The following is a 25430-nucleotide window of genomic DNA, read 5'->3' on the forward strand; positions in this document are numbered from 1 at the left end:
CATTTTTCAAGTTCCTTTCATTCATGGGTATATCTAAATTAACATACTTCTAAAGAAACAGAACTCATAGACTGAATATATATTAAAAAGGGGGAAAAGAAAGAAGCCACTGTCATGGAAATACTGGGCAGGAATGTAACAGAAGACACCAGGAAGAAGCTGGGATGTGCTTGGCAACTTCTCTATACTTTCTCTATAAGAGTATCTTAGCTGGGTTTCTAGTGCTGTGAAGAGACATCATGACCTGGATAACTCTTATGAAGGCAAACATTTAATTAGGGCTAGCTTACCGTTTCAGAGGATTAGTCTATCACCCACATGGCAGTGTGCAGGCAGACAAGGGTGCTGGAAAAGGAGCCAAGAGTTATGTATTTTGATATGTAGGCAGCTGAAGTGACAGAGTCACGCTGGGTGTAGCTTGAACTTCTGAGACCTCAAAGTCCACACCCACAGGGACACACACTCTTCCTCCAACAAGGCCATACCTACTCCAACAAGGCCACATTTACCCCAACAAGGCCACACCTCCTAATAATGCCACTCCCTATGAGCCACGCATTCACACACAGTAGTCTATGAGGGCCACTGCTTCTATTCAAATCATCACAAGTTTATAAGAATACTTTATAGAGTCTATAAGAAAATAATATTTTTTTCAGAGAGAAAACAGGTCTTTCTGTGTACTTTATTTATTGTAAACATCTCGAGAGATCTATTCTCAGCAACTTCGTTAACTGCTCCTTATTTACACTAATGGGCCTTCCAGCAGATGTGTGTATATAGAATACCTCTACCAGTTCCAGGAACCCACAGCTGTTTGGTCTTCCTTTCTAATAAAACTGGCTGGGTTTACTTTTGTTTTTAATATTCAGGATACAATTACTATGACAAGAATGACACCAACTAGAAGCCACACACATTCAGCTGATGCCATGTATGATGTCCCTAACAAAATAGTACAGGAAAGGTTAAATCATTTAACAGCACTGTCAGTGGGAATTCCTGAGTGCCCTGGCTAATCAAGCAGGCAAGTTACATGAGTTTTATTGCTCATGGAGGGGGGATTCTGCCAATCAAGCTATTTTTTAAAGCTGTCTATTCATGATGCTTTGTCAAAGACCATGACCTACCAGAAATTTGTATTTCTGACTTCCTCAGGAAGCTGGGATGCAGCAGAGGATTATGGTCCTCATGTCGCTCAGCACTTACAAGGCACAGGGCTAAGAGGCTCCACTCCTGTTGTATTTGTTTATTCATTACTCGTGTTCTGTAGGGTAAGGTCTCTTCATGATTGGTTCACTCATCATGGATGAGAACTGTAAACGATTCTGATTGTCATCCTGGCCAGAGTATGGGGTGGGGTGACTAAAGAGTTGGCAAAGCACACATACTATTGTGTATGTGTGAATTGGTCCAGGGGACAGTGGTAGTGTGTCAGAAGACTGAGATCAGGAGAGCTATTCTGAGTCACAATCCAGCAGGCTGGAAGCCTAGAGTGAAAGGGACAGAAGAAGACAGAAGACATCTCCTGCTGCCTCTTAACCCTCTGCAGCAGCTGCTGCTGTTACCTGTAGATGTCAGAATCCAGATTCTTCAGCTGCAACCCTGAGGCTCTCATCCTCTTTGACTGAACACCTGCCGATTTCTTGGCTATCCAGGCTGCTGATGGCCCTTGTAGGAGTATTAACCCTAACTACATGAGCCTATCTAATGGAGTCCTTTCATAATCACCTATATTCTGTTACTTTTGCTCCTTCGGTGAACTCTGCCTTTTATAGGACTACAGAGATGTAGCCAGGTGAGTCAGGTTGCCCAGTGTTACTTAGCACTGTGGGGTAAGACTAGAGTGAACTGTGGTCATTCCTACATTGGTGCCCATGGGCTTTTTGCAGTATATTTCTGGGCTCCTCTTATGGTTTATATTTTTGGATGATTGGGTGTAAAGAAAGAGTTAAGGATGGTGTCATTAAAACTTTTTTCAATGATGTGTGAAATCGAGTAGCTGAAACCATTTCAAGATATGCCACATATTGCATTTATTTTTTTTGTTATAACATTTAAATATTAAACGTTAAGTTTTTGGATGAATAAAGACATCAAAATGAATAATATGAATTTAATTTAAATGAATTATATTAGGAGGGATGAGAAATTAATAACTTGCCCAATGAATTTGATGCCAGAATTGAATTCCAGCTCATACACAACCCATACTCCTTATTTGCTGCTCTGGCCCTGAGGCCTGGAAGCCCCACCAGCCCTGACCTTGTTGTGTCTTTGAGGCTGCACGCTCCTTCTGCTACACTGGGGCATCAACAGTGGTCCTTGAAACACACTGGTCTCCCTGGGTTGTGTGAAGGTGGGACATTGTCTGGAATGGGGATGGTGTGGAGGCCACAGATAAAACCCTGTGGGAAGAGACTACAGAAAGACAAGTTGACATTGAGGCTCAGTTCCTCAAGGAGTTGGAGGAACTGAGTTAGAGGTAGAAACAATGTGTCAAAGCTGAAGTTGTACCTGAAGTACATAGAGGAGGATGGCCAGAAACTGGGCCATTAACAGAAAACTGTAAGCCATCCTCCCTGTAGCATCTGTCCACAAGAGACTGATACTATCAATGGAAAGAGACAGAGGAGAAACCAAGTCAATGAAAGGCATCTTTGGAGACACAGAGAGTTTCAGTATTGGCAGTTTTCTTGGTGAATGCATAAGCACGTCACAACAGCAAGGCAGCAGAACTTGTAGACACTGGCCTGCACCCCTCTTGTTTGATGAGCACCACGGGTCATCTGGACTGTTAGCACACACTGAAGACGGATGTGGAAGAGAAACACATTAAGCTCTCTAATGAGTCTTAAGAGGTTCTTGGAACCCTCAGAGGTTGTGTTGGAACCAACACAAGCTCTGACTCTGCTCATTGACTAACGAGAAAAGCCTGTCAGCCAAAGGTCCAGCTTCTTATGGTGGTCCACGCTGCCTCACACTGATACTCAGTGTAGCATACCATGGCATGTTATTCATTTCTTTCCCTCTAACAAAGTTACAGCAATGCCCCACACAAATAGTCTGAAGCTTAAGAGCATACATCTTGACAAGGAATTATTTTTAAAACTATGAGACTTGTTAATTTTATAATAGAAAAAATATTCTGATTGGGCCAGCTGTTATAATTTTAGAGTTTAGAATACTGCCCATGTTCTTGAAGAGTGTGGATAAAAGGTGTTTATTATTATGTGAATTTCTGGCAAAATATGTAGAGGTGTTATTTCTGATAAATATTAATAAATGTTTACTTGAAAGCTCACATTAATATAATATAATTAATATAAGCATACATAGGAATGTGCACTTAATATGAAAATGGTCTTAGGCCTAAGCTGGTAAGTTTTCTGAATTTTCTTTCACAAGCTTAACCACACCAAGTTGATCAACTTTTGTGTTTTGTGTTTTGTTATTTGGAAGCAATTTCAGTCCTGTTTCACAAACTTAACTTAGTGAGTTTCATACCAATGGGGGCTGCTTAGAGTAGTCATTTGAAAACCGCTTGGACATGTGTGTAAATTGAAATTAATGAGTGAAGAAAAGCTTTTACTGGAAAGGTGGAATAAAAGGGGGCGTTAGCCAGGACAGGAGTGTGTGAAAACAACAGACTCAGGGAAGGGAGCAAGGAACCACAGCCTTCCTGAGAGTGATGGCTAACACCCTGAAAAGGGGACCAGGCAAAGGATTTCATTTACAAACAGACTGCCAGAAATAAACTTACAGATTCCTTAGGAAAACGTCCAAGCAAAGAGGGAATCAAGAGTTTCATGGAAGCCTGGCGGTGGTGGCGCACACCTTTGATCCCAGCACTTGGGAGGCAGAGGCAGGTAGGTGGATTTCTGAGTATAAGGCCAGCCTGGTCTACAGAGTGAGTTCCAGGACAGCCAAGGCTATATAGAGAAACCCTGTCTTGAAAATACAAAAAAAAAAAAAAAAAAAAAAAAAAAAAAAAAGAGTTTCATGGACTGCTGGCTTTAATATTTGAAATATTTGGGAAGAATGAATTAATCTTACCTTTTCTCACTTCTAAGTCACTAGGGGAGTGGAGTGTTACACATTAATAGTATCACTAGACAGCGTTACACTGTCTAATGAACTCGGCCATCTACAGGCAAGAGTGGGATGCTGTGCGGGTTCCTAGAGAAGTCAGATGTATCTATCTTACAATCTGCTAACTTGTCACGTATCAGCCAACAGTCTCCATTTCTCCTCTTTGATGTCAGAAGTGTAAAGTGTCATGTGAAGTTGCAGGATACCTCCCCACCTCGGACCCCTACGTGTCCATTTCCAGCCTCCTTGTTCGGTATTGCAGAAGGTGCCCAGATCCCACAGTTGTCACCTCTCATTCTCTACCTGTTCTTGAATCTCCAGAATTAGTCCTTTTTTTTTTCTTTGTGTTTGAGTTTGGGTCACAATTATACAAGTCATTGGGATGAAGACGTAGTAGATAAGAGCATGGGAATGAAAACAGAAATTTTTATTGCTGGTTAATCCAAGATGAGACTGTAGCTTTGACATGCAGCTGAGTTTGGTTTTCTCATAGTCCCTCTGAGTTATTCTAGGGTGACTCTCAAGGGAGTTTAGGTTGAAAATTATCCACAATGGCTGTTTCACACCTGTGACATCTCAGACGGGAAGCAAGAGATCTCAGATGCATGATCAGACTCCTGCCTGATGAAAAAGGAAGGAATCTACTCTTCACAGCCTCTGGGTTGAGAGGAGACGATGGAAAAGTCAGTCTACTATGCTTATATTCAGTTAACTCTGAAATAGCTTTAATTACTTGGTGCTGCTATTTTTGGTAATGGGTTTTACCTCATAAGAAAAGAAAAAGCCTTGTTCAGTTTCAAATCATTGGTCCTTTGGACGTCTAAGTCAAAACTCTGAAGGAAAGAATTATGGTGTTCCGTGGTGTGGACTTTCATTAAAATCCTGGAATTTTGGATACTTTGGATACTAGAATAATGGATACTTTTAATCTCTCGTATACTCACAATTTTTAAAAGCAGTATATTTTTAGAGTTTTGAGCTCTGAGGGGACTATCTACACAACTGATCCTGATAGTTGGTTGTTGCTAGGGAAAAATGGGTATGCTTTCTGGTCTAAACCACACAAAAAAATTTTAATGGACATTTCTTAACTTTGCAATTCAGTAAATTGCATGTTTTACAATAAGTTGTATCATATTGGGGGTGTAACTCACAGTTTTAACATTGGACAGGAAGTTCAGGGGTGAATGAGGATACGGAAACCTCTTCCAGAATTGCATTTCACAATAAGACTCTTCTGGTTTTGCTAAAGCCTGTACAACTCTGAGATTCACTCAAACATTTGTCCACATGGAGCAGACTTAACACAATTTACTAAAAATGGCCCTGGTCCCCAAAGTGAGTCTTCTTGGGGCTCAAATCTTTGGTATAAGGTAACCTCTCTTAGAGAAGGTGCTCAGTCTTCCTCACAATTCCCTCAAAGGGCTAGAGCCCTTTATATACTGATGTAGAGACCTACAATTAAAATAGCAACTCTAGGCTTGTAAGTATGTTATTCCAAAGATTTTTTGAAACTATGCTCCCTATGTCCATTAGCATTTATGCTGGTTGAAAAATATTTTGGAGCACTTAGGTAGACTATCATATCATCTACAAATAATGATAGTTTGATTTCTTCCTTTCTGATTTGTATCCCTTTGACCTCCTTATGTTGTCTAATTGCCCGAGCTAGTACCTCAAGTACAATATTGAAAAGATAAGGAGAAAGGGGGCAGCCCTGTCTAGTCCCTGATTTTAGTGGGATTGCTTCAAGTTTCTCTCCATTTAGTTTGATGCTGGCTACCGGTTTGCTGTATATTGCTTTTACTATGTTTAGGTATGGGCCTTGAATTCCTGTTCTTTCCAAGACTTTAAGCATGAAAGGATGCTGAATTTTGTCAAATGCTTTTTCAGCATCCAATGAAATGACCATGTGGATAGTCTACCTAAGTGACCCAAAAAAACTCCACTAGAGAACTCCTACAGCTGATAAACAACTTCAGAAAAGTGGCAGGTTATAAAATCAACTCAAGCAAATTAGTAGCCTTCCTATACTCAAAGGATAAGCAGGCTGAGAAAGAAATTAGGGAAATAACACCCTTCACAATAGCCACAGTATAAACAGTATAAAGTACCTTAGGGTGACTCTTACCAAACATGTGAAAGATCTGTATGACAAGAACTTCAAGACTCTGAAGAAGGAAATAGAGGAAGACCTTAAAAAATGGAAAAATCTCCCATGCTCATGTATTGGCAGGATTAATATAGTTAAAATGGACATTTTGCCAAAAGCAATATAGAGATTCAACGCAATACCCATCAAAATCCCAACTCAATTCTTCATAGAGTTAGAAAAAGCAATTCTCAAATTCATCTGGAATAACAAAAAACCCAGGATAGCTAAAACTATTCTCAACAACAAAAGAAATCCTGGGGGAATCAGTATTCCTGACCTCAAGCAATATTACCGAGCAATAGTGTTAAAAACTGCATGGTATTGGTACAGTGACAGGCAGGTGGATCAATGGAACAGGATTGAAGATCCAGAAATGAACCCACACACCTATGACCACTTGATCCTCGACAAAGGGGCTGAAAACATCCAATGGAAAAAAAGATAGCCTTTTCAACAAATGGTGCTGGTTCAACTGGAGGTCAGCATGCAGAAAAATGCGAATTGATCCATCCTTGTCTCCTTGTACTAAGCTCAAATCCAAATGGATCAAGGACCTCCACATGAAGCCAGACACTCTGAAGCTAATAGAAAAGAAACTGGGGAAGACCCTTGAGGACATCGGTACAGGGGGAAGTTCCTGAACAGAATACCAATAGCGTATGCTCTAAGATCAAAAATTGACAAATCGGACCTCATAAAATTACAAAGTTTCTGTAAAGCAAAGGACACCATCAAAAGGACAAATCGGCAACCAATAAATTGGGAAAAGATCTTCACCCACCCTACATCAGATAGAGGGCTAATATCCAATATATACAAAGAACTCAAGAAGTTAGGCCCCCAAAAACCAAATAACCCTATTTAAAATGGGGTACAGAGTTAAACAAAGAATTCTCACCTGAAGAACTTCAGATGGTGGAGAAACATCTTAAAAAATACTCAACTTCAGGGAAATGCAAATCAAAACAACTCTGAGATTTCACCTTACACTAGTCAGAATGGCTAAGATTAAAAACTCAGGAGACAGCAGGTGTTGGGGAGGATGTGGAGATGGTTTCCCACTGTGAGATGGGAAACCAGCTCACAGTGAATGTGTGTTGCCTTAGGTTGCTTGCCTCCAAGACATTTTTGTTAACCATAAGGTCTCACTTATTTGTCTTTCCTTTTTATGGGTTGGTTAATAAAAACATGAATGCTGAATTCATGCGCTACCTGTGACATGCATAAACCATCACATGAGTATGGCTTTTATTTTGAAATTTCTTTTATTTTGAAATTCTCAAAATTACAAAGGAGCTGAAGGAATAATACAATGAACATTTTATAACCCTTGCCCTAGAATCACCACACATTTCCCTCTTTTCTTCACTTTTACACCCAGCAAAGGCTTTTACAGATTAATTGACAGTATCATTATAGCCAATTCCTTCTGCACATGCATCTTCTACATATGAAAGTCTTTATAATATTGGTACTCAATACAAACATGAGTTTGGTAAGATTGTATAAAACAGTGCATATCAGATTTCCCCACTTGTCCTAAAACAGCCCACTCACATTTAAAACTTGCATCTGGTCTATGTCTCCTTGGTTTCCATTATTATAGAAAGATTATGATATTTTTACTATCTGGTGACATAGGCTTTCCTCTAGACTATGTCCTGAGAATGTTTTGTCCTCTTTACTTTTCTGATTACTGTTCATAATCACATTCAAGTTAAACACTTTTTGTAAGATCACACGGTGTTGGATTTCTTATCATAAAGTAGACAGAGACTGAGAGAATGGCCTACCAACAACTGGCCCAACTTGAGAGTCATCCCATGGGCAAGCACCAGTCCCTAACACTATTAATACTCTGTTATACTTGCAGACAAGAGTATGCTGTCCTCTGAGAGGTTCCACCCAGCAGCTGATTCAGGCAGATACAGACACCCATAGCCAAATAATGGATGGGGCTTGGGGACTCTTATGGAAGAATAGGAGGAAAGATTGTGGGCCTCAAATGGGATAGGAACTCCACAAGAAGACCAACAGAGTCAACCAACCTGAATCCTTGGGGCTCTCAAGAGTCTGAACCACTAACGAAAGAACATACACAGGCTGGATCTAGGTCTCCCTGCTCATATGTAGCAGATGTGCAGCTTGGCCTGTCCTTAATAACTGGAATAGGGACTGTCCCAAAAGCACTTGCCTGTACATAGGATACGTTCTACTAGCTGGGCTGCCTTGTCTGGACTCAGTGTGAGAGGAAGTACCTAGCCTCGAAGAGACTTCAAGTGCCATGTTCTGGGGGAAAGATACCCAGGGCAGCCCCCATTCAAGGGAGAAGGGGAGTTGGGGGGAAGATTGTGGGAGGGGGTGACCGGGAGGGGGGCAGTTTGTATTGGTTTATAACATAACTCTGTGAGTGGGAAATCTGGGAGAATCTGGCAATTATTAAAATGATTTCAGCAAACTCTGCAGGTAACATTTATCAAATAAAGTATACTGAATCCAACAAAAAAACCCAAAATAACGGTGTGAAAAGCAACAGACTGAGTTTTCAGCATTGTTGATCAATTCAAATGGCTTTTCTATTGAAAAGATGTGTTTTCCTCATCTTGGGGCCAAGTAATGTACTTCTGAGCATTAAGACTGGCTTAACCTTCCTATATCATTGCTTAAACTCTGCTTGTTATTCTCCCTATACAATCTTATTTTGGAAAACTTATAAGGTATATCCTTTCACCTATGGAATAAAGTATAGATGAGCTATGCATTTTAAAGCCCCTTACATATAAAACCCTTGGGAGACCCATAATAGAGTAACTTTGCTTTCATTTAAGTGTCTATATGTGTCTTAGTCAATCTAATGACCCTCTTTCCCCACATCCTCACTTGGCTCTGAGGCACGCATGTCAAATAGCAATGACTGGTTCTCTCTAGTGCATTCCCTCTCTCCATCAGTATGTGATCACTGATATATGACATGCATGATAACTAACACAGGAACAAAGAGAAAAACAACAGCACAGATACACCTGACCCAGAACAGACTAGAGGACGATGTCTCAGAGTTCTTGAGTACCCGGGTTCTCAGGGGCTTGAGGATCCGGTCTCTCTGAGTGAGGATGGCTGCCCGAGCCCCTGCCCATTTCCCTGGCCCCTGTAGACGATACTGGTATGGGGTACAGGGTCCCCAGAAAATCTCCTTGGCTAGCTTTATATCCCAGAGGAGGAGAGAGAGCAGGTTGGGTTTGACACCTAACTCAGAAGCAATTTCATCCATGTAGTCGATGTACTGCACTCGGTGTATGCCTCTGGGGCTTTTCACAAACCTAGAACAAGAAGGGAATACTTAAATGCCAGGGTTAGACTTCACCCCGACTTTCCAGTGGGCTTAGTTCCTGCCGTGCGACACATTTATTGTCTTCTATTCACAAATCATCTTCATTTCTTACACATGCTTTTCTCTAGGTTTTACGTATAAGTCCCATATTACTGACATCTTTAAGCTTTACAAACGGCCCCATAGAATGACATAATTATAGAAATTGTTGACCAAGTGGCTAGATTAATTCTTGGAGATATATGTATCCTTTCTGCAGGCAGAGTCCAGTTCCATTATACAAATGACAGGCAAGAACCATGAGTTGGGTAGAATGCTGTGATAAACTGCAGTCTATCTCAGGCTTTCAAGCTACACAAAATATCTTGTCATGCATTCATTGCTGGATACAAATTGTGCCCCTGGATACTGTTAGGCAATAGGAACCTGCTCCACAAGCTTAGAAATTTGCAAGCCCCTGGCTAAACTTTTCTTGAGTAAAAGAGGAACAAAACCAAAAGTATGGAGAATTTATAAGCCATCGGAAGTTTTCGAAGTGTTTAGAAGACACGAATGAGTATTTTAAAAATACAAAATGTGAACGAGTCATCTGGCTAAGTGAGAAAGCGGACATGGGAAGCAAGGGGCAGGGGAGCAGCAGTAACTCATAGGGGGCAAAAAGCTATATTCATGGCATCAGAAAAAAGAGAATTTCTGAATCATAGAGGTCGTTTCTTGAAAAGGAAAACCAAATAGTAAAATAAACACATTTTGTAAAGTTACGAAATTGTGACAAGAATGTCTTATCCATTCTTTCAAATTTCCCTAAGGGTACTTTTGAGGGAAGATCTTCTTAGAGTAACTGATAAATCAAAATAACTGTGTATCCTGCTACTAGTTACTCTGTTAAAATGCTTGTCTTTCCTCTAGGTTCTGAATTTAACTATTTAAAATTTTTTTTTTCTGGGGCTGAAAAGATGGTTCAGTGATTAAGAGCACTGACCTGTTCTTTCAGAGGTCCTGAGTTCAATTCTCAGAAACCACATGGTGGCTCACAACCATCTGAAATGGGATCCAATGCCCTCTTCTGGTGTGTCTGAAGACAGTGATGGTGTACTCATATAGATAACATGAATAAAATCTTTAAAAAAAAAACCATTGTCAATACTATTTTTAATAGTATTCTTTTTTTAAATACATGGACCTTTTGTGTCATTGAACAAAAACAATGTCTCACACTTAGGCATAAAGCATATGAAAAAAAAATTAAGCAATTCTCTCTGGACAGGTTTCATTTACTTTAACAGTAGCAACAGCAGCAGCAGCAGAACCAGCAGAAGCAGCAGCAACAGCAGAACCAGCAGAAGCAGCAGCAGCAGCAGCAGCAGAACCAGCAGAAGCAGAAGCAGCAGCAGCAGCAGAACCAGCAGAAGCAGCAGAAACTACAACAACAACAACTCTACTCCCTCAGGCCTGGCTCCTTACTCTTTCTCCATCTTCCGTTTCCTCCTGTTGATGTCCGCCATCATGCAGCTCTGGGAGGGTAACTTTCGCAGTCCTGAGAAAACAAGATAGGTTTTGGAGGACTCTCAGGAGGACTGGGTAAAGAGGAAAAGAAAAGGATGGCTTTGAGATGGAATGGTTATGAGCACGAATCTCCACAGAATGCATAGTTGAGGCCAAGCATAGAAAACTCCCTGGAAGACCATTTCCTTCCGGTCAGCTTTAGCTGCCAGCAAGGGGAGTCAGTGTTCTCTCAGAAAAAATAGGTTTTTGAGTTGGTTTTTTTCCCATTTAAATCTCTATTTAAAACTCATGACTATTAAACACTCATGTTAATATGGCTTTTTGATCAGTACATAATATTTGCATATATTTGTGAAATACAGCATGAGGCTTTGATTCATGTATATATGGGGTAATAATCAGCTCAGAATAATTAACGTATCCATTACCTTAAACCTTTTCATTCCATTAAAAAAAGTTTTTAATTAACTTACAAGGTAACAGGTTTCTCTATGGCAGGGCAGCAGAGAAAAAACAGAGTTGGGCTCATGGTGCCAGTGATGGTGGGGGAAGGCAAATCTAGCAGCATGCAAATTAGAATCTTAAGGGGAATTGGAGAGATGGCTCAGCAGTTAAGAACACTTCTCTTTCAGAAGACCCAGGTTCAGTTCCCAGCATCCACACTGGCCATCTGCATTTCTTTAGAATTCTTGCTCCAGGGGTTTTAAAAACACACTTCTTTGGGCTCTGTCAGTACCTGTATGTACCACACACACACACACACACACACACACACACTCAGGAACATACATATATAATAAAAGGAAACAAAATTAAAATTAAAAGGCCACAAAGTTGTCTACCTCTGTGAATAAGTTTCCCCTGTGAGAGATGTCACGATTGACAGCAAGGTTTTCCATAGGTTAAAGGAACACTCCAATGAAAGATAGACTGTAAACCTCGCCTCACGCTTCCCTTTTCTGATAAAACAGGGCTATTAGCCACTCTAAAAATAGGACCCCAAATTAGCTGAGGGATTTTATTTTTCAATGCTAAGGATCAACCAGAAGTAGAATCATGAACATTCTAGGCAAATTCTCTCGAGTGAGCTACACCTCTGCCTTAGCAGAATGAGTAACATTAGAAGAGAAGACCGGGTGCCTTTATCATCTGCGTGTGTGGTCAGAGCACAGTTGCTCCTATAAAGACTGTCATACCTGTGAACACTCGTGCAACCCATCGGCTCTGGAGCTCTGATGTGGGAATTGTGGCTCCCACTGGCTGGAGGATGCCAATGAAGGCTAGCGTTGGCTTCTCCAACTGAGGAGGGAAGACAAACTTAAACATAGTGTGTTCACTGTCCAGGATTCCAGCACTGTCATCCAGGAAAGGGAAAGAGAAGGTGTAGCCTGTGGCAAAGACAACAACATCTACGATCTCTTCTGAGCCATCCTCAAAGATGGCGGACGTCGAGGTGAACTCCTTCACGTTCGTCTTCACTACCACTTTTCCAGTAATGATGCGATTTGGCAGGTCATCGCTGAAGATAGACTGGTGGCTGAGAAATCTGCATGTTAGGGAGCATAATTATATGGAATGAGAATGAACATTTTCATAAAGAAGCTGTGGTCATTAGCGCTTAGAAAACCACAGCAGTGTTTCTGTAATTTTGATACTGTTTACTACCTCCCAGAGCACATGATGGTGTTTATTAGTGAAGAACTTGATTTTGGAGTCAGAATGGGCTTTATACTTATTCTAATGTTTTCTTACTGTGAATTTTTAGACATCTCATAAAACAGTTTATTATCAGTTTCCAAATTTGTAAGATGATAATAAAGGCATCAGAATCAAATATGACCTCACAAATCGACTTATGATAACACTATCTTTTCATGATGGGATTTTTACCAGGAGTAAAGGTCTTCAGCGTTGACTTAGGCATTTGTGATTGGGATCATGTAGAGATAGGCTCAGTCACAAAATAACATGCATAGTATGTACTCCTGATAAGTGGATATTAGGCACATGGAATATCCACGATACAACTCCCAGATCACATGAAGCTCAAGAGGAAGGAAGACCAAAGAGTGGATGCTTCAGTCCTACTTAGAAGGGGGAACAAAATAATCAAGGGAAGTAGAGGGTGGGAGGGACATGAGAGGAAGAGAAGAGTGGGAGGGGAAAAGAGGGGAAGAATCAGGTATGGGAGGAGATGGAGGAGATTTACAGAGGAAATTGAACAGAGGTATGTAGCAATGGGGGCTGGGGGGCTGGGGGTAACAACCAGAAAGTCCCAGATGCCAGGAAAGCAAGAGCCTCTCAGGACCCCACAGGGATGACATTAGCTTAAATATCCCACAAAGAGGAGGGGGAACCTATCAAGACCATATCCAGAGGTTAGGCATGGCCCCCCAGTTGAGGGATGGGGCCACCTACCCATCTCCAAATTTTTAACACAGAATTGCTTCTATCTTTAAGGAAATACAGGGACAAAGAATGGAACAGAGACTGAAGGAAAGGCCATCCAGAGACTGTCCCACCTGGGGATCCATCCCACATACAGAAATCATACCTAAACACTATTGCTGATGCCAAGAAGTGCTTGCTGACAGGAGCCTGATACAACTGTCTCCTGAGATGCTCTGCCAGATCCTGACCAACACAGATGTGGATGCTCACGGCAAACCATTGGATTGAGCATAGAGACCTCAATGGAAGAATTGGGGAAGGACTGAAGGAGCTGAAGGGGCCTTATCTGGCATCAGTGTGAGGGGAGACCCTTGGTCTTGTGAAGGCTTGATGCCCCAGTGTAGAGGAATGCTAGAGTGGTGAGGCAGGAGTAGGTGGGGGAGCACCCTCATAGAAGCAGGGTAGGGAGGGAGTGGATAGGGTGTTTGCAGAGGGGAAACTGGGAAAGAAGATAACATTTGAAATGTAAATAAATAAAATATCCAATTTAAAAATGTCAAAAAAAAGATTGACATAAATTGGTTATCAGATCAGTCTTCTACAAGGCTCTACAATGTGCAACTGCATGACTTTAACACTGAATCTTCCCCGGTAAATATTTGTGCTTAGTGACACAGTAATGTGTGGTAATTATAAAGTCAGAGTTTCTTACAGAAAGCCCCATTCTTAGATGTGCTTCACAGTCAATACATTCATGTATCATGTTTGGTGTTCTATGTTCTTCACCAGGACCTATAGACCCAGTATCATAAAACTAGTTACGAAAATCTCTACTTTTCTAGTACAGACAGCTCTATGCTAATTTTCTGTTTTTACCAACCCATAATAGTTTAAGCCTTTGTTATCTTTTACATTGTTTAGTTAATTAGAAAGTCATTTCTTGTTATGTAAATGATTATTTTGTCTCAATAAATATCTGATCACCTCATGGGTACCTGGTACCCTTAGTGGCCAGAAGAAGGTTGTCAGATCCCTTGGAAATGGAGATACAGGTTGGTTGTAAGTCACCATGTAGATGCTGGGAATTGAACCCAGGTCCTCTTGAAGTCCATCCAGTGATTGTAACCTCTGAGCCATTTCTCCAGACTTGTAAACTTAATTTTTGTTTCTCTGTTTTGTTTTTGTTTTGACACATATTCTGTAGCTCAGGCTGGCCCAGAAGAACTGTGTAGTGTAGCACAGGACAGATTTGTACTTACATAAGACAATTCTTTTGAGATTATAGGTATGATCCACTGTGCCTGGCTTAATTAGGCTTTTAAACACAGAAACCTTTGTAGTGTGAGAAAGGAAGATGGCCAAGAAAGACCGTGGATGACCCCAAGTTTTAAGTATCAGGTTGAGGTAAACACTGAGAAATGAAGTAGAAGGAGAGTATCTGTGGGGTTGGAGGAACCAGTGAAAGATGAGAGAGATGGAAAGATTAGTAAGATCAGAACAATGGATTGGGTGGAGTGCACGAGAGGAGGGAGAAGGCTGTGGTGCCGACAGAGTGGGCACACAGATGTCATCTGAAACCACTACAGTTCTGGGAAATCCGGCTTCATGGGGTGCTGGGCTCGGATGGTGTTAAGTGCACGATAGAAGAGTAGAGACCAGATAGCAGAATTCAGATATGCCTGCACTGCATGGAGTGGCTAGTCAGGAATACAGATGGCGAAATTGTCCTAGCTGGCAGCAGGCTTGAGGGTTACTGTGGGATCATAAATGCAAACCTAGAAGACTAGAGGAGAGCAGGTGGTGGCGGAAGAGGTGAGTGGTGGTGTGAATTGGCACAGTGAGACGGGGGGGGGGGGGGAAGAGGTGAGTGGTGGTGTGAATTGGCACAGTGAGACAGGGGGAAGAGGTGAGTGGTGGTGTGAATTGGCACAGTGAGACAAGGGGGTGGGGGGGAGAGATGAGTGGTGGTGTGAATTGGCACAGTGAGACAGGGAGAGAAAGACCCGGTACTGGAACTTAAGACTGCTTCACCCACCTGTATGCCAAACACAGTCTTTTCTACTTCAGTCAAATGGTAAGAAAGCAGGAAATGACGTCAGCATTTCCAATTAGAATAAATTCTATTTAGACTTAGAATGTCACTTACCTGTCTTATACATTTACTAACTGGTATATCATTGTTTTGTATGATATTTTATTTTAAGTGTGTGTGTGTGTGTGTGTGTGTGTGTGTGTGTGTGTGCTTGGAATTGAATTTGGATCCTCTATAAAAGAGTTAAATGTTGCTACCTGCTGAGCCATCTCTTCAGCCTGGCACAGTATTTTTAAAATATTTGCTTGTCTTAAATGCTGTCTAGCTCTTACCTGTGCTTAGCCTCCAGTCCATAATTGGCATGGTTAAACCTTGCATTTAATTTATTCTCTGCCCATCTGTTGATTAGGAACGTGGGATAGAACCTTTGGACGGTTCTGTTATAACGGGTGAAGAGTGCTGTGTCCAAAGGATTCCCATTATCCCAAACTCGGTTCCATATCCACGCTCCTCGTCTTGTGCTGAGGAAAACCTGCCATGGAGAAGTGGTAAGCCTTTTTTTTTTTTTAAAAACCAATCATACTGATTTAAAAAATTGTGCCAGTATTGATTTTTGATTGCCAAGGAAGCAGTATTAACTGCTCACAACCCCTCACCCACCTGCCGGCTTCTCATTTTTTACACTGTGGACAGGCCTTTTCAATTCACTTAATCACCTTTTTAATTCATTTACTGTTTGTCCCAGGGCTTTCTTTCCGATAGCCGAGTTAGATGTCAGAAACTTGGTAGGTCCCAGAATGTGAGGATTTTTATCCCAAATAGGTGATTGTATTAGGAGTTACAAGCTCAATCTCATGTTCCCTGAATGCTGTGCAGTTATATAAATTACAGTGATGGAGAAATAGCTGAATACAAAGCATGCAGCAACAACAGAAGGGCAATAGGAAGATTTAAACTGTAAATATACCCATAGTTACAAATGGGCAGTTCCACGTAAGTAGAGTAAGGTCATACAACCCAGAACAACCTGTGGGGATTACTTCTGCTGCCTATTTTGAGTGATTTAACTGAGACTTTGAAGGAAGATGCAGGTTCGTAATGAAGACACACGCACTTATCCCGCAAGGTCATAATTATAGAGATATCTCGTTCACACATATACTCAAAGCCTGGTGTGGGTTGGCAGTCCACGGAATAGCTGCTCATTGATGTGGACAGAAAGCGTCTGGTGTTTGAACTCTCATGTGTTCGTGGTGAGTATCCTGAATTAATACCAAAGACTAATTTTGAACAACAGAAACCAACCTTCCATGCTTAGAAGTCAGCCATCTTTGCAGCAGAGAAGGCTGCTTTTATTATTATTATTATTCTTTATATCCTTAATGAATAGGATCCCTTGGACTTGCTGCTCTGAGCTTAGCTCTTCATTCATAAGTAAGTGGAATACTTTTACTCATTTCCTGCATATTGTTCTTGGCAAAATCATATCCACTTGAGGTTTTTCTGTAGATTTAAATGTTTATTGCCCCAGTGTATACACATGTAGATAATTTCAAAGTAATTGACTCTAGTTTTCTATCTTTCACAACTCATTCATCATGTTGGAGAATTTCATTACTTTGGTATTTTTCTATTATTCCCTTCAAATATATCCAGAAGAAAAATGTGTAACTGCTGTACTGGCTGGTTTTGTGTGTCAACTTGACACAAGCTATCACAGAGTTAAGAGCCTCCCTTGAGGAAATGCCTCTATGAGATCCAGCTGTAAGGCATTCTCTCAATTAGTGACCAAGGGTGGGTGGACCCAGCCCATTGTGGGTGGTGACATATCTGGGCTGGTGGTCCTGGGTTCTATAAGAAAGCAAGATGAGCAAGCCAGGGGAAGCAATCCAGCAAGTAACATCCCTCCATGGCCTCTGCATCAGCTCCTGCCTTCAGGTTCCCATCCTGTGTGAGTTCCAGTCCTGACTTTCTTAGGTGATGAACAGCAGTGTGGAAGTGTAAGCTGAATAAACCCTTTCCTCCCCAACTTGCTTCTTGGTCATGATGTATTGTGCAGGAATACAAACCCTGACTAAGATTACTACTTTTCTCAGCTTACAGACAAAATGGGACCATGACCGTTAAAGGCAGACAGAAAGTCCAGACTTACAGTCTCTGCTGGTATCAAGGTTACACCCAGGAACAAAATCAGGGTATGACACCAAACCTGTTCAGCGACCCTGCTGATCTCTCCCGCCACATCTGCTCCAGAATTCCCAATGCCAATCACAACCACTCTCTTCCCCATGAAATCGTCGGGGTGCTTGTACTCCCAGCTGTGGAGATACCTGCCTTGGAACTTGGTGATTCCTGAAAGGGTCAAATCCCCCAAGTCATAAGCAGAAGTGGAAAATACACTTGGCAAATTCCATTCCTAGGCATTATATTCATATACTGTAACCTCTGGTCTTGGCCATTTATTGACAACATTACAGAATAAGATTATTCAAGAAGGAAATATAATTACTCATGAACTCATGTAGCAAGAGGAGGACATTGGCTTTCCATTTCTCTGCTTATATATGTGCAGCTGTTCATTGTTCTCTGTGATCCTATGCATCTCACAAATGATTGTGTGTGTGTGTGTGTGTGTGTGTGTGTGCATCAGTACAACTGCCTGGGGGGGGGGTTCAGAAGAATGTATTGGATCCCCAGAAGTTGGAGATACAAACGTTTATGGGCCACCTGACATGGATGCTAGGAACAGACCTGAGTCTTCTAGAAGTGTAGCAAGCAGTCTTAACTGCTGAGCCAGCTCTCAATTTCCATGTCATTTCTTATTCAAACAAAATCTAAAATGTTAACATATAACCAGCATACAAAGGTATTGCTGAGATATTTTATACATTTTACTGTGTCTCTGAAGTCAGGTGTTTATTTTACATTAGCTGACACTTTGTGTCAGATATTTCTTTAAAGGTTTAAGAAATGGCCTGTGGGGTAGCCTTGCATATGTATTATGTGTTTTTTGTTTGTTTTTGTCCTTCTCTTGGATTCTTTTCCTTGTGTTTTTTTATCTTCTTCTAATTCTATTGTGTTAATTTTTATCTTATCTTGTTACATTTTATTTTATTATACTTTTATTTTATTTTTTATTATCCCTTAGAAGGCTGTTTGTATTCTAATGAAGACAGAAGGAGGTAGATCTGGTTAAGAAAGAAATTAGGGAGAAACAGGGAGGAGTAGAGGGAGGGAAAACTATAATCAGGATATGTTATGTGAGAAAAATTTCTATTTTCAATAAAAGAAAACAATAGAAAACGATTTTTATTTTTGTGTATAGGTATTTTGCCTTGCATGTATATCTGTGCACCACATGTGTGTATTGCTGTGGCAGCCAGAAAAGAGTGTGGAATTCCCTGGGGCTAGAATTACAGGTAGTCGTGGACTGCCTGTGGATGATAAAATTGTTTCTTACCCGTTTTTATGTTCTTTCTCTTTCATTTATTTTTTTAAATTGAAAATAGACCTTTAAAACAAAGCTAATTATATCTCAAACATATTGAGTAATGTTGGCACAAAGTCTAATTTTGGGTCTTATTTTCTATAATTTACTGGTGCTGTTTCCTCTGAAATGTCTCCAGTGTTGTCTTCCTGTTACAGTATCACCACCCTCTCTCCCTAATGATGGTCCCACTCTGATTCTCTTGACAATTACTCTTCCATTCTACTAAAACAGTAATGATATAAAGATATGATCTTGTATCTTCTCCACAGACAGATGCACGCTTGCACGTGTGCGTATGCTCACATGCGCGCACACACACACACACACACACACACACACACACACGCACGCACGCACGCACGCACGCACGCACGCATGCACGCATGCACAAACGAATGGCTTTCTCTCTCCTTCCTCAGTGGTTTTTCCATAGACTCTTCTCCTTTCTGCCAGCCACATCAAATGTGTGTCTTTCTCAACACTTACAATCTCACACTGCCTCTCACAGGGTTTCTTCTTGAGAATGGCCTTTCTCCTGGGCCTCTAGTTTCCAGTTTTATTGTTGCTTCTATTGTCTTTCCTGACTGTTAAGAAAACTATTCTGTGTCAAATAAGCACATCTCTCAATGTCTGTGATAGTTCAGGCAGTGCACCACTTGCAATATCAGGATTTTTTCCTGTAGCCCATTCAGTTAAATACCTGCAAAATCCTGTAAGGGCAGATACTTCTCAGTATAGTGACCACTGCAAACCATGACCCCATCGAAGATATAAGTTTTCTGCTTTCCATCAGCCTCCACCACAACGTCCCACTGGCCAGAGGATGAAAAATCAGGGCGCTTCCTCACCTTGCACACTCTTGTCTAGGAAACAAGAAATCAACAGAAAGGCTGATTTTAGAGCACTGCTACACATATTCATTTTTTTAAAAAAAAAACCTGGAAATTCTGATTTTCAATAAATAAACCAAGTTATTACTTCCACTTAGAGATCCTGGTTCTTTAGGATTTTAATACAGAATCAATAAAATTATTACTTCTCAAGGATTAGAGCAGGTTGGTAAAATAATACACTAAAATTCTCCCCCTCCACCCTCCTTACATTTTACTTTTAGTAAAATTAACTGAAAGCCATGCATGAAGAACAACCTTCAAGACCAGACTTTGATGCTGAGGAAAAAGTTATTGCAGAGATATATCTTCATGAGTGATGAGCACGGGGGTGGGGGAGGGGGAGACACAAGTGGGAAATGCAGGTTAAAACTGTGCCCAGATAAGTGGATATTAGCCTAGAAACTTTGAATATCCAGGACATAATCCACAAATTAAATGATGTCCAAAAAGAATGGAGGAGTGGTCCCTGGTTCTGGAAAGACTCAGCGCAAGAGTATAGGGGAATTCCAGAACAGGGAAGTGGGAAGGGGTGGATGGAAGAATAGGGGGACGGAAGAGGGCTTATGGGACTTGCGGGGAGTGGGGACCCAGAAAAGGGGAAATCATTTGCAATGTAAATAAGAAAAAAAAAAACTGTGCCCAGCTGGCTCTGTGTGTGGACTTTGCCTTGACCAATGTGCAGGCGGTGGGCGGGACTTCACTCCTTACCTGGAACTGGATGTGTTTCATGAGCCTGAAGTGCCTGGCATACATCCTGAGATACTCCATCATTTTGGAGTTGTGCATGTAGTTGGGGAAATGATCAGGGATAGGGTAGTCGCTGAAGGCTGTCATCTCCTTGGATGTATTGCAGGTTAAGGATTTGTATATCCCGGGCCTTCCACTCTCTGGTATCTCCTAAAGGAAATAAACCAACCCTTGGCTTCCAGAAATTTAGGAAACAATGCTTACTGAGTTTAGGGATAATAAGAGCTCTGAGGCTGAGTTTTATTTTATGGATAATGCATGTCGCTGTTGGGTTCTATAATGCTGCCCAACTGGATAAAAACATTAGACTCTTTTAGAAAGATGCTCTTAGAAGTTTTATGGTGACAGACCCAAAACACCAGTAATTCAGTCATTCTAAAAATGAGATAATAAATACCCAAACACAATACAAGAAATAAAACAAAAACTAACAGGAAGGGATTTGGGATGAGAAACTTGAAAAGGAGAACGTGAACTTGTCATCCCCATTGGATTGGTTTTAGCTGGTTTTATCAGTGAAGGCATATCCAGAGAAGTTTGCCTAGGGGGAAAACCTACTATAGATAGGTTGTTGTGGTTAAATATTTAATCAGGGATTTCTACCCCTCCTTAGATCATTTAGTTCCCAGATAAAAAAACATACAGCCTTTATATTTATAATATGCCTTTAAAGCACTAGAGCTGGGAAAGTATCAACCCTCTAAGCTATTTTGCCTACTTTCTTAGCAATAACTCCGAGATATAATTTGCTATGTTCTGCCTGCGACACTCTTACTCCAGTTAGCCATCTCTCATGGCCATGCTATCATGATTCACTTGCATCCTGGCATCTTCTCCTCTCTCCATCTTCTATTCTTCCCTTCATGGTCCTCCTCAGACCCCAAGCCCAGGAACTGAAACCCCACCTACCCCTCTGCTCAGCTATAGGCTGTCGGCATCTTTATTCAAACAGTACTTTTAAATTAAGGAGTGAGGTGACAGAGCATCACTTGGTGTATATGAGGATTTTCTTGTCCCTGAGGCAATCAGATCTTGGGGACCAATATTAACATTAAAATACATAGCAGATGATCGAGCCTCAACCATAGGTCTTCCTATGGGGGGCTATTTAATATGGGTGGGGTTAGAAGAAAAGCAGGAAGAGGAGAACGTCCATCACTGCAGGCATCCCCTTTGCTTTCTGGCTGCTTTGATCACAGTTGTTCAGCTCAGTCATGCAGTCCCTACCTTGATGCATCGAAACACAGAAAACCATGAGCTGAGATAAATCTGTGCTTTCTTAGGTTGCTTTCCTAAGTGTGCTGTCTCAGCAATGAGAAGGGTAACAGACAACGCAGTAAGATTCTTCTTGTAATCATGCACTTGAGAAGTTTTGAGTTAGTCCAGATAGTAGATAATGCTACTCTGTATAGAATAGTTAAATGATTAAAATTTACAGGTTCTAATTCCTATTAGAAAGCATCTCTCACTCTCCAGCACAGGTATCATCGTAGTTTTTGAGAATATAATCTGTAAAATTACCTCGTATCTCCACAGACCTCCAATGTCATTGCTCTTCTCAAAGCAAGTAGGTTCAAGTCCTTCCTCCAAGCAGCTTTTGATGGCTCCCAGTCCGCTGACGCCGGCACCAATGACTGCAATCTGTTTTACTTCCATGGTCTCTGAATAAGAAAGAGTTCCTTCAGTTCTCCTTGAGGAGCAAAATCAAGTTTATTGCCAGGCCTGTCCTCCTGTTAATTTTAACAACATTACCATTTGTTTGTTAGAAGTTTGATTTTTTTATACCATGGCTTCTTTTGTCTTGATTAGAAACACACACACACACACACACACACACACACACACACCACACCTACACACAAACATTCCTCTAATACCAGATCATTTAGTCATTTAATTCTAATCATAAAAGTTTTCTAATTTAAATGAAACAGAATTCCTTGTAATTACAGATCACTAAAACTCCTTCAAAAATAGATACATCCAAAGTTTTTCATATTGCATTAAATTTTGTTTTAAAAGATTTAATGTATGTAATGAAAGTGAGTGGCTTGCTTACTCTGGGCTGGTAGGAAGGTGCATGGGGATACATTATATGTATTGTATACCATATTAGTTCACTTGAGTTTTATCTCTTGATTCAACATTTGATGAGTTGAGATGAGATTTTTCGGGGTAGTCTTAGTGTTGATGATATGGGGAGCAATGGTAGAAGAGGCACATTTATGTCTTATTTCATTAGAGCTCTGGGCTGGCTGGCAAGATGGCATCAAGGGTAGAGGAACTTTCCAGACAAGCCCAGTGGCCTCAGTTCTGCCCTCGGAATCCATGTAATGGGGGAATGAGAAGCTGGGTCTACAATTTTGGACATCTTCTGACATCTATATGCTGCTATGACATGTATGCAATAATAAAAGGTTAAGAAAATGAAACCAGAATCCGTGTGTCTCTCTCACTGTCAGGAACCAGGCTCTGCCAGGAACCAGGCTCTGCCACACTTCCCCTCCCCCCCCCCCCCCCCCCCCCCGCTCCCCTCTTCCTCTTGCCCGCCATCACTGACCTGCGCAGCATATGGCAACCTCCCTAATTTGGAATATCCTTGCTCCTTACTCTTTTTGTCAGAGTGTCTTCTTTTTCCCTATGAATCCAAGTATATCATCACGGCTTAGTTCTGAGAGAAATATTACCACTGGCTACCGTGTACCTCCTCTTTGACATTCTAAATTAGTATATACTAATTGTAAAAATGATGGAGTTGTGATATTTATACATGCTTAAGGGATATTTGTTAGTATTTCCTCCCGTCATTCTCTTGTATTTCTCATCCTCTTCCCTAACAATTGTCCCCATGTTTTCTTATCTTCTAGATTCCATACACGAGAGAAAGCATGCAATCTTTGTCTGAGCCTGGCTTCCTAGCTTAAGTCGAAGGTTTTCATTTTTGTTCTTCCTTGTACTGAACAATGCTCTATAGCACCTTCATTTATCTATCTATTGACCAGCAAGAGAGTTGACCTCATAACTTGGCTACTGTGAAAGGATTTGGCCATTTTAAGTGTCTTTGTGCTTCTCATGTTTGCGCCAACTTGTCTCTTCAACATTTGGGAATTTATTTGAGTGATCTTGTGTTCTTTTGCTCCATACTCTTCTGCAATTAGATGGTGAAACATGAGGATGGAGACATCACATTCTCTGTGATTCTGCATAATAGTTCAAAGGGATAGCATGAGATGCTATGACACAGAAATGTGCCCAGTTCTTTTAAGACTAGGTCTTCCTTATCTCAATCTTGGTTTGGTGGAGTAGGGTCCAGCTTTAACTCTCACCTGGCATACACCCGAGGGGCTTTGCATCTTGTTTTCTGCCCTCTTCACTCTGATCAGAATTTATAGGAGGGGAAATGGCCCTTCAGGTGGGAGACATGTAGACTCTGGTCCCTATGCTAGGAGCTAAAGCAAGCCTGGGACTACACCCCTTTGCTGAAGCTCTTTCTTATGTCCTGGAAGGCTATGATGTGAATCCACCATAAAGTGAGCTCTGAGAAATCTATTTTCTCAGGCAGCTTCTGTTCTAGACTTGAGGAAAAAGAAATGGGAATCCTGTTCAGGTTGTTGGATAAGACTTTTTCTCTGACACAGCTTGGATGGAAAGTCTTGGACTTTGGGTAACAAGCCTACACTGGTTTAATGTCCATTTTCCTCCAATATTTTTTCTTCACTTGTCAAGAATCAATGAGGCATATGCTTATATTTTAAGTACCAGAATGCTCAAAATACTGCATACAGTCCATTATTTTATTTTGTAAAATACAGATTTTATGTTTCTGTATTCAAAGTGGTGATTATAATCCACTCAATCTCGTAATAAATAAAGCTCATCCTATTTAAACCTTCAAACCCATGTAGTATCCAGAATGTCACTTATCTATAGACAGCTATTGTAGCTATTAACTCTTACATGAACTCAGGAATTTTGTTTATTCCTTTTTATTATCCTTCAATTAACTCTTGCTTGTTGGTTTTTACAAAATTAAGTATCCAGAATGTCACTTATCTATAGACAGCTATTGTAGCTATTAACTCTTACATGAACTCAGGAATTTTGTTTATTCCTTTTTATTATCCTTCAATTAACTCTTGCTTGTTAATTTTGTAAAAACCATGAATATATAACTAAAAGAAAAGATCAAAATGAACAGGTTTAAACGGTTCTTTTGTGAATATACTTATGTGTATATCTATGCATAGATACCCACAAAACTAATATGCTACATAACGGTGTGCCACATAATTTTCAGTGAAAAATATGGTCAATATATTTCTATTCCTACGGAGGTTTTCAGGAAATATTTGGCTAGTGAGTTCATCAATTTTAATGGCTATAAGTTTTTCAGTTGTGTAAAATTCTGTTGCAGTTAAGAATCCTGTTGCTTGCCACTATTGCAAAGAAACAAAGGTTATCTTGCTTTTCAAAAAGCTCTTTTCTGGTTACAAAAGTTCTGTTACTTCACTTGCTTTCTATGAAAATAGAACTGCTTAATTTATATCCAGGTTATGAGTCATAATTGCCTCTGTTGGTAGTGCCTGGAAGGCAGTGCATACTTAGTACACGGGACCCAGCATTTTAATGACTACTTGGAAATTTTCATTGCATAAAAAAATAATGAAAATGTAATCGTTGGGAAGAGAGGATGTATCTATGAAATTCTTGTCCAATTATTAGTGACTCTCTACCTAGTTTTATGCAGTGTTATTTCATTTTTCTCTAGCTCCTGGCTTTTCTCATATTTTAAT

At 40.7% G+C, this 25430-nt stretch overlaps 1 protein-coding gene across 1 annotated transcript; it reads right to left on the bottom strand.

Moving 5' to 3' along the window:
* Positions 1-9203: 9203 nt before the first annotated feature.
* LOC127697597 (flavin-containing monooxygenase 5-like) lies at positions 9204-22293 on the bottom strand. The gene is made up of 8 exons (XM_052200847.1): positions 22159-22293; positions 20599-20787; positions 19698-19860; positions 17717-17859; positions 15840-16039; positions 12281-12630; positions 11043-11115; positions 9204-9567 (listed from the first exon to the last, which is right to left on the bottom strand). Exons 1-8 carry the CDS (start codon positions 22291-22293, stop codon positions 9204-9206), a joined length of 1617 nt encoding a protein of 538 aa, XP_052056807.1.
* Between the last annotated feature and the right edge of the window lie 3137 nt (positions 22294-25430).

This window comes from Apodemus sylvaticus, chromosome 12 (genome assembly GCF_947179515.1).
Source record: "Apodemus sylvaticus chromosome 12, mApoSyl1.1, whole genome shotgun sequence".
Classification (NCBI taxonomy): domain Eukaryota; kingdom Metazoa; phylum Chordata; class Mammalia; order Rodentia; family Muridae; genus Apodemus; species Apodemus sylvaticus.

What these genes read in the sequence shown, in the direction of transcription:
- LOC127697597 (XM_052200847.1), bottom strand. Translation starts at nt 22,293, where the DNA reads ATGGAAGTAAAACAGATTGCAGTCATTGGTGCCGGCGTCAGCGGACTG. An exon ending in GCCCTTACAGGATTTTGCAG is followed by an intron (nt 17,860 to 19,697) that starts GTATTTAACTGA and finishes TGACCCTTTCAG; the next exon opens with GAATCACCAAGTTCCAAGGC. An exon ending in GGTTGCACGAGTGTTCACAG is followed by an intron (nt 11,116 to 12,280) that starts GTATGACAGTCT and finishes TTGTTTTCTCAG; the next exon opens with GACTGCGAAAGTTACCCTCC.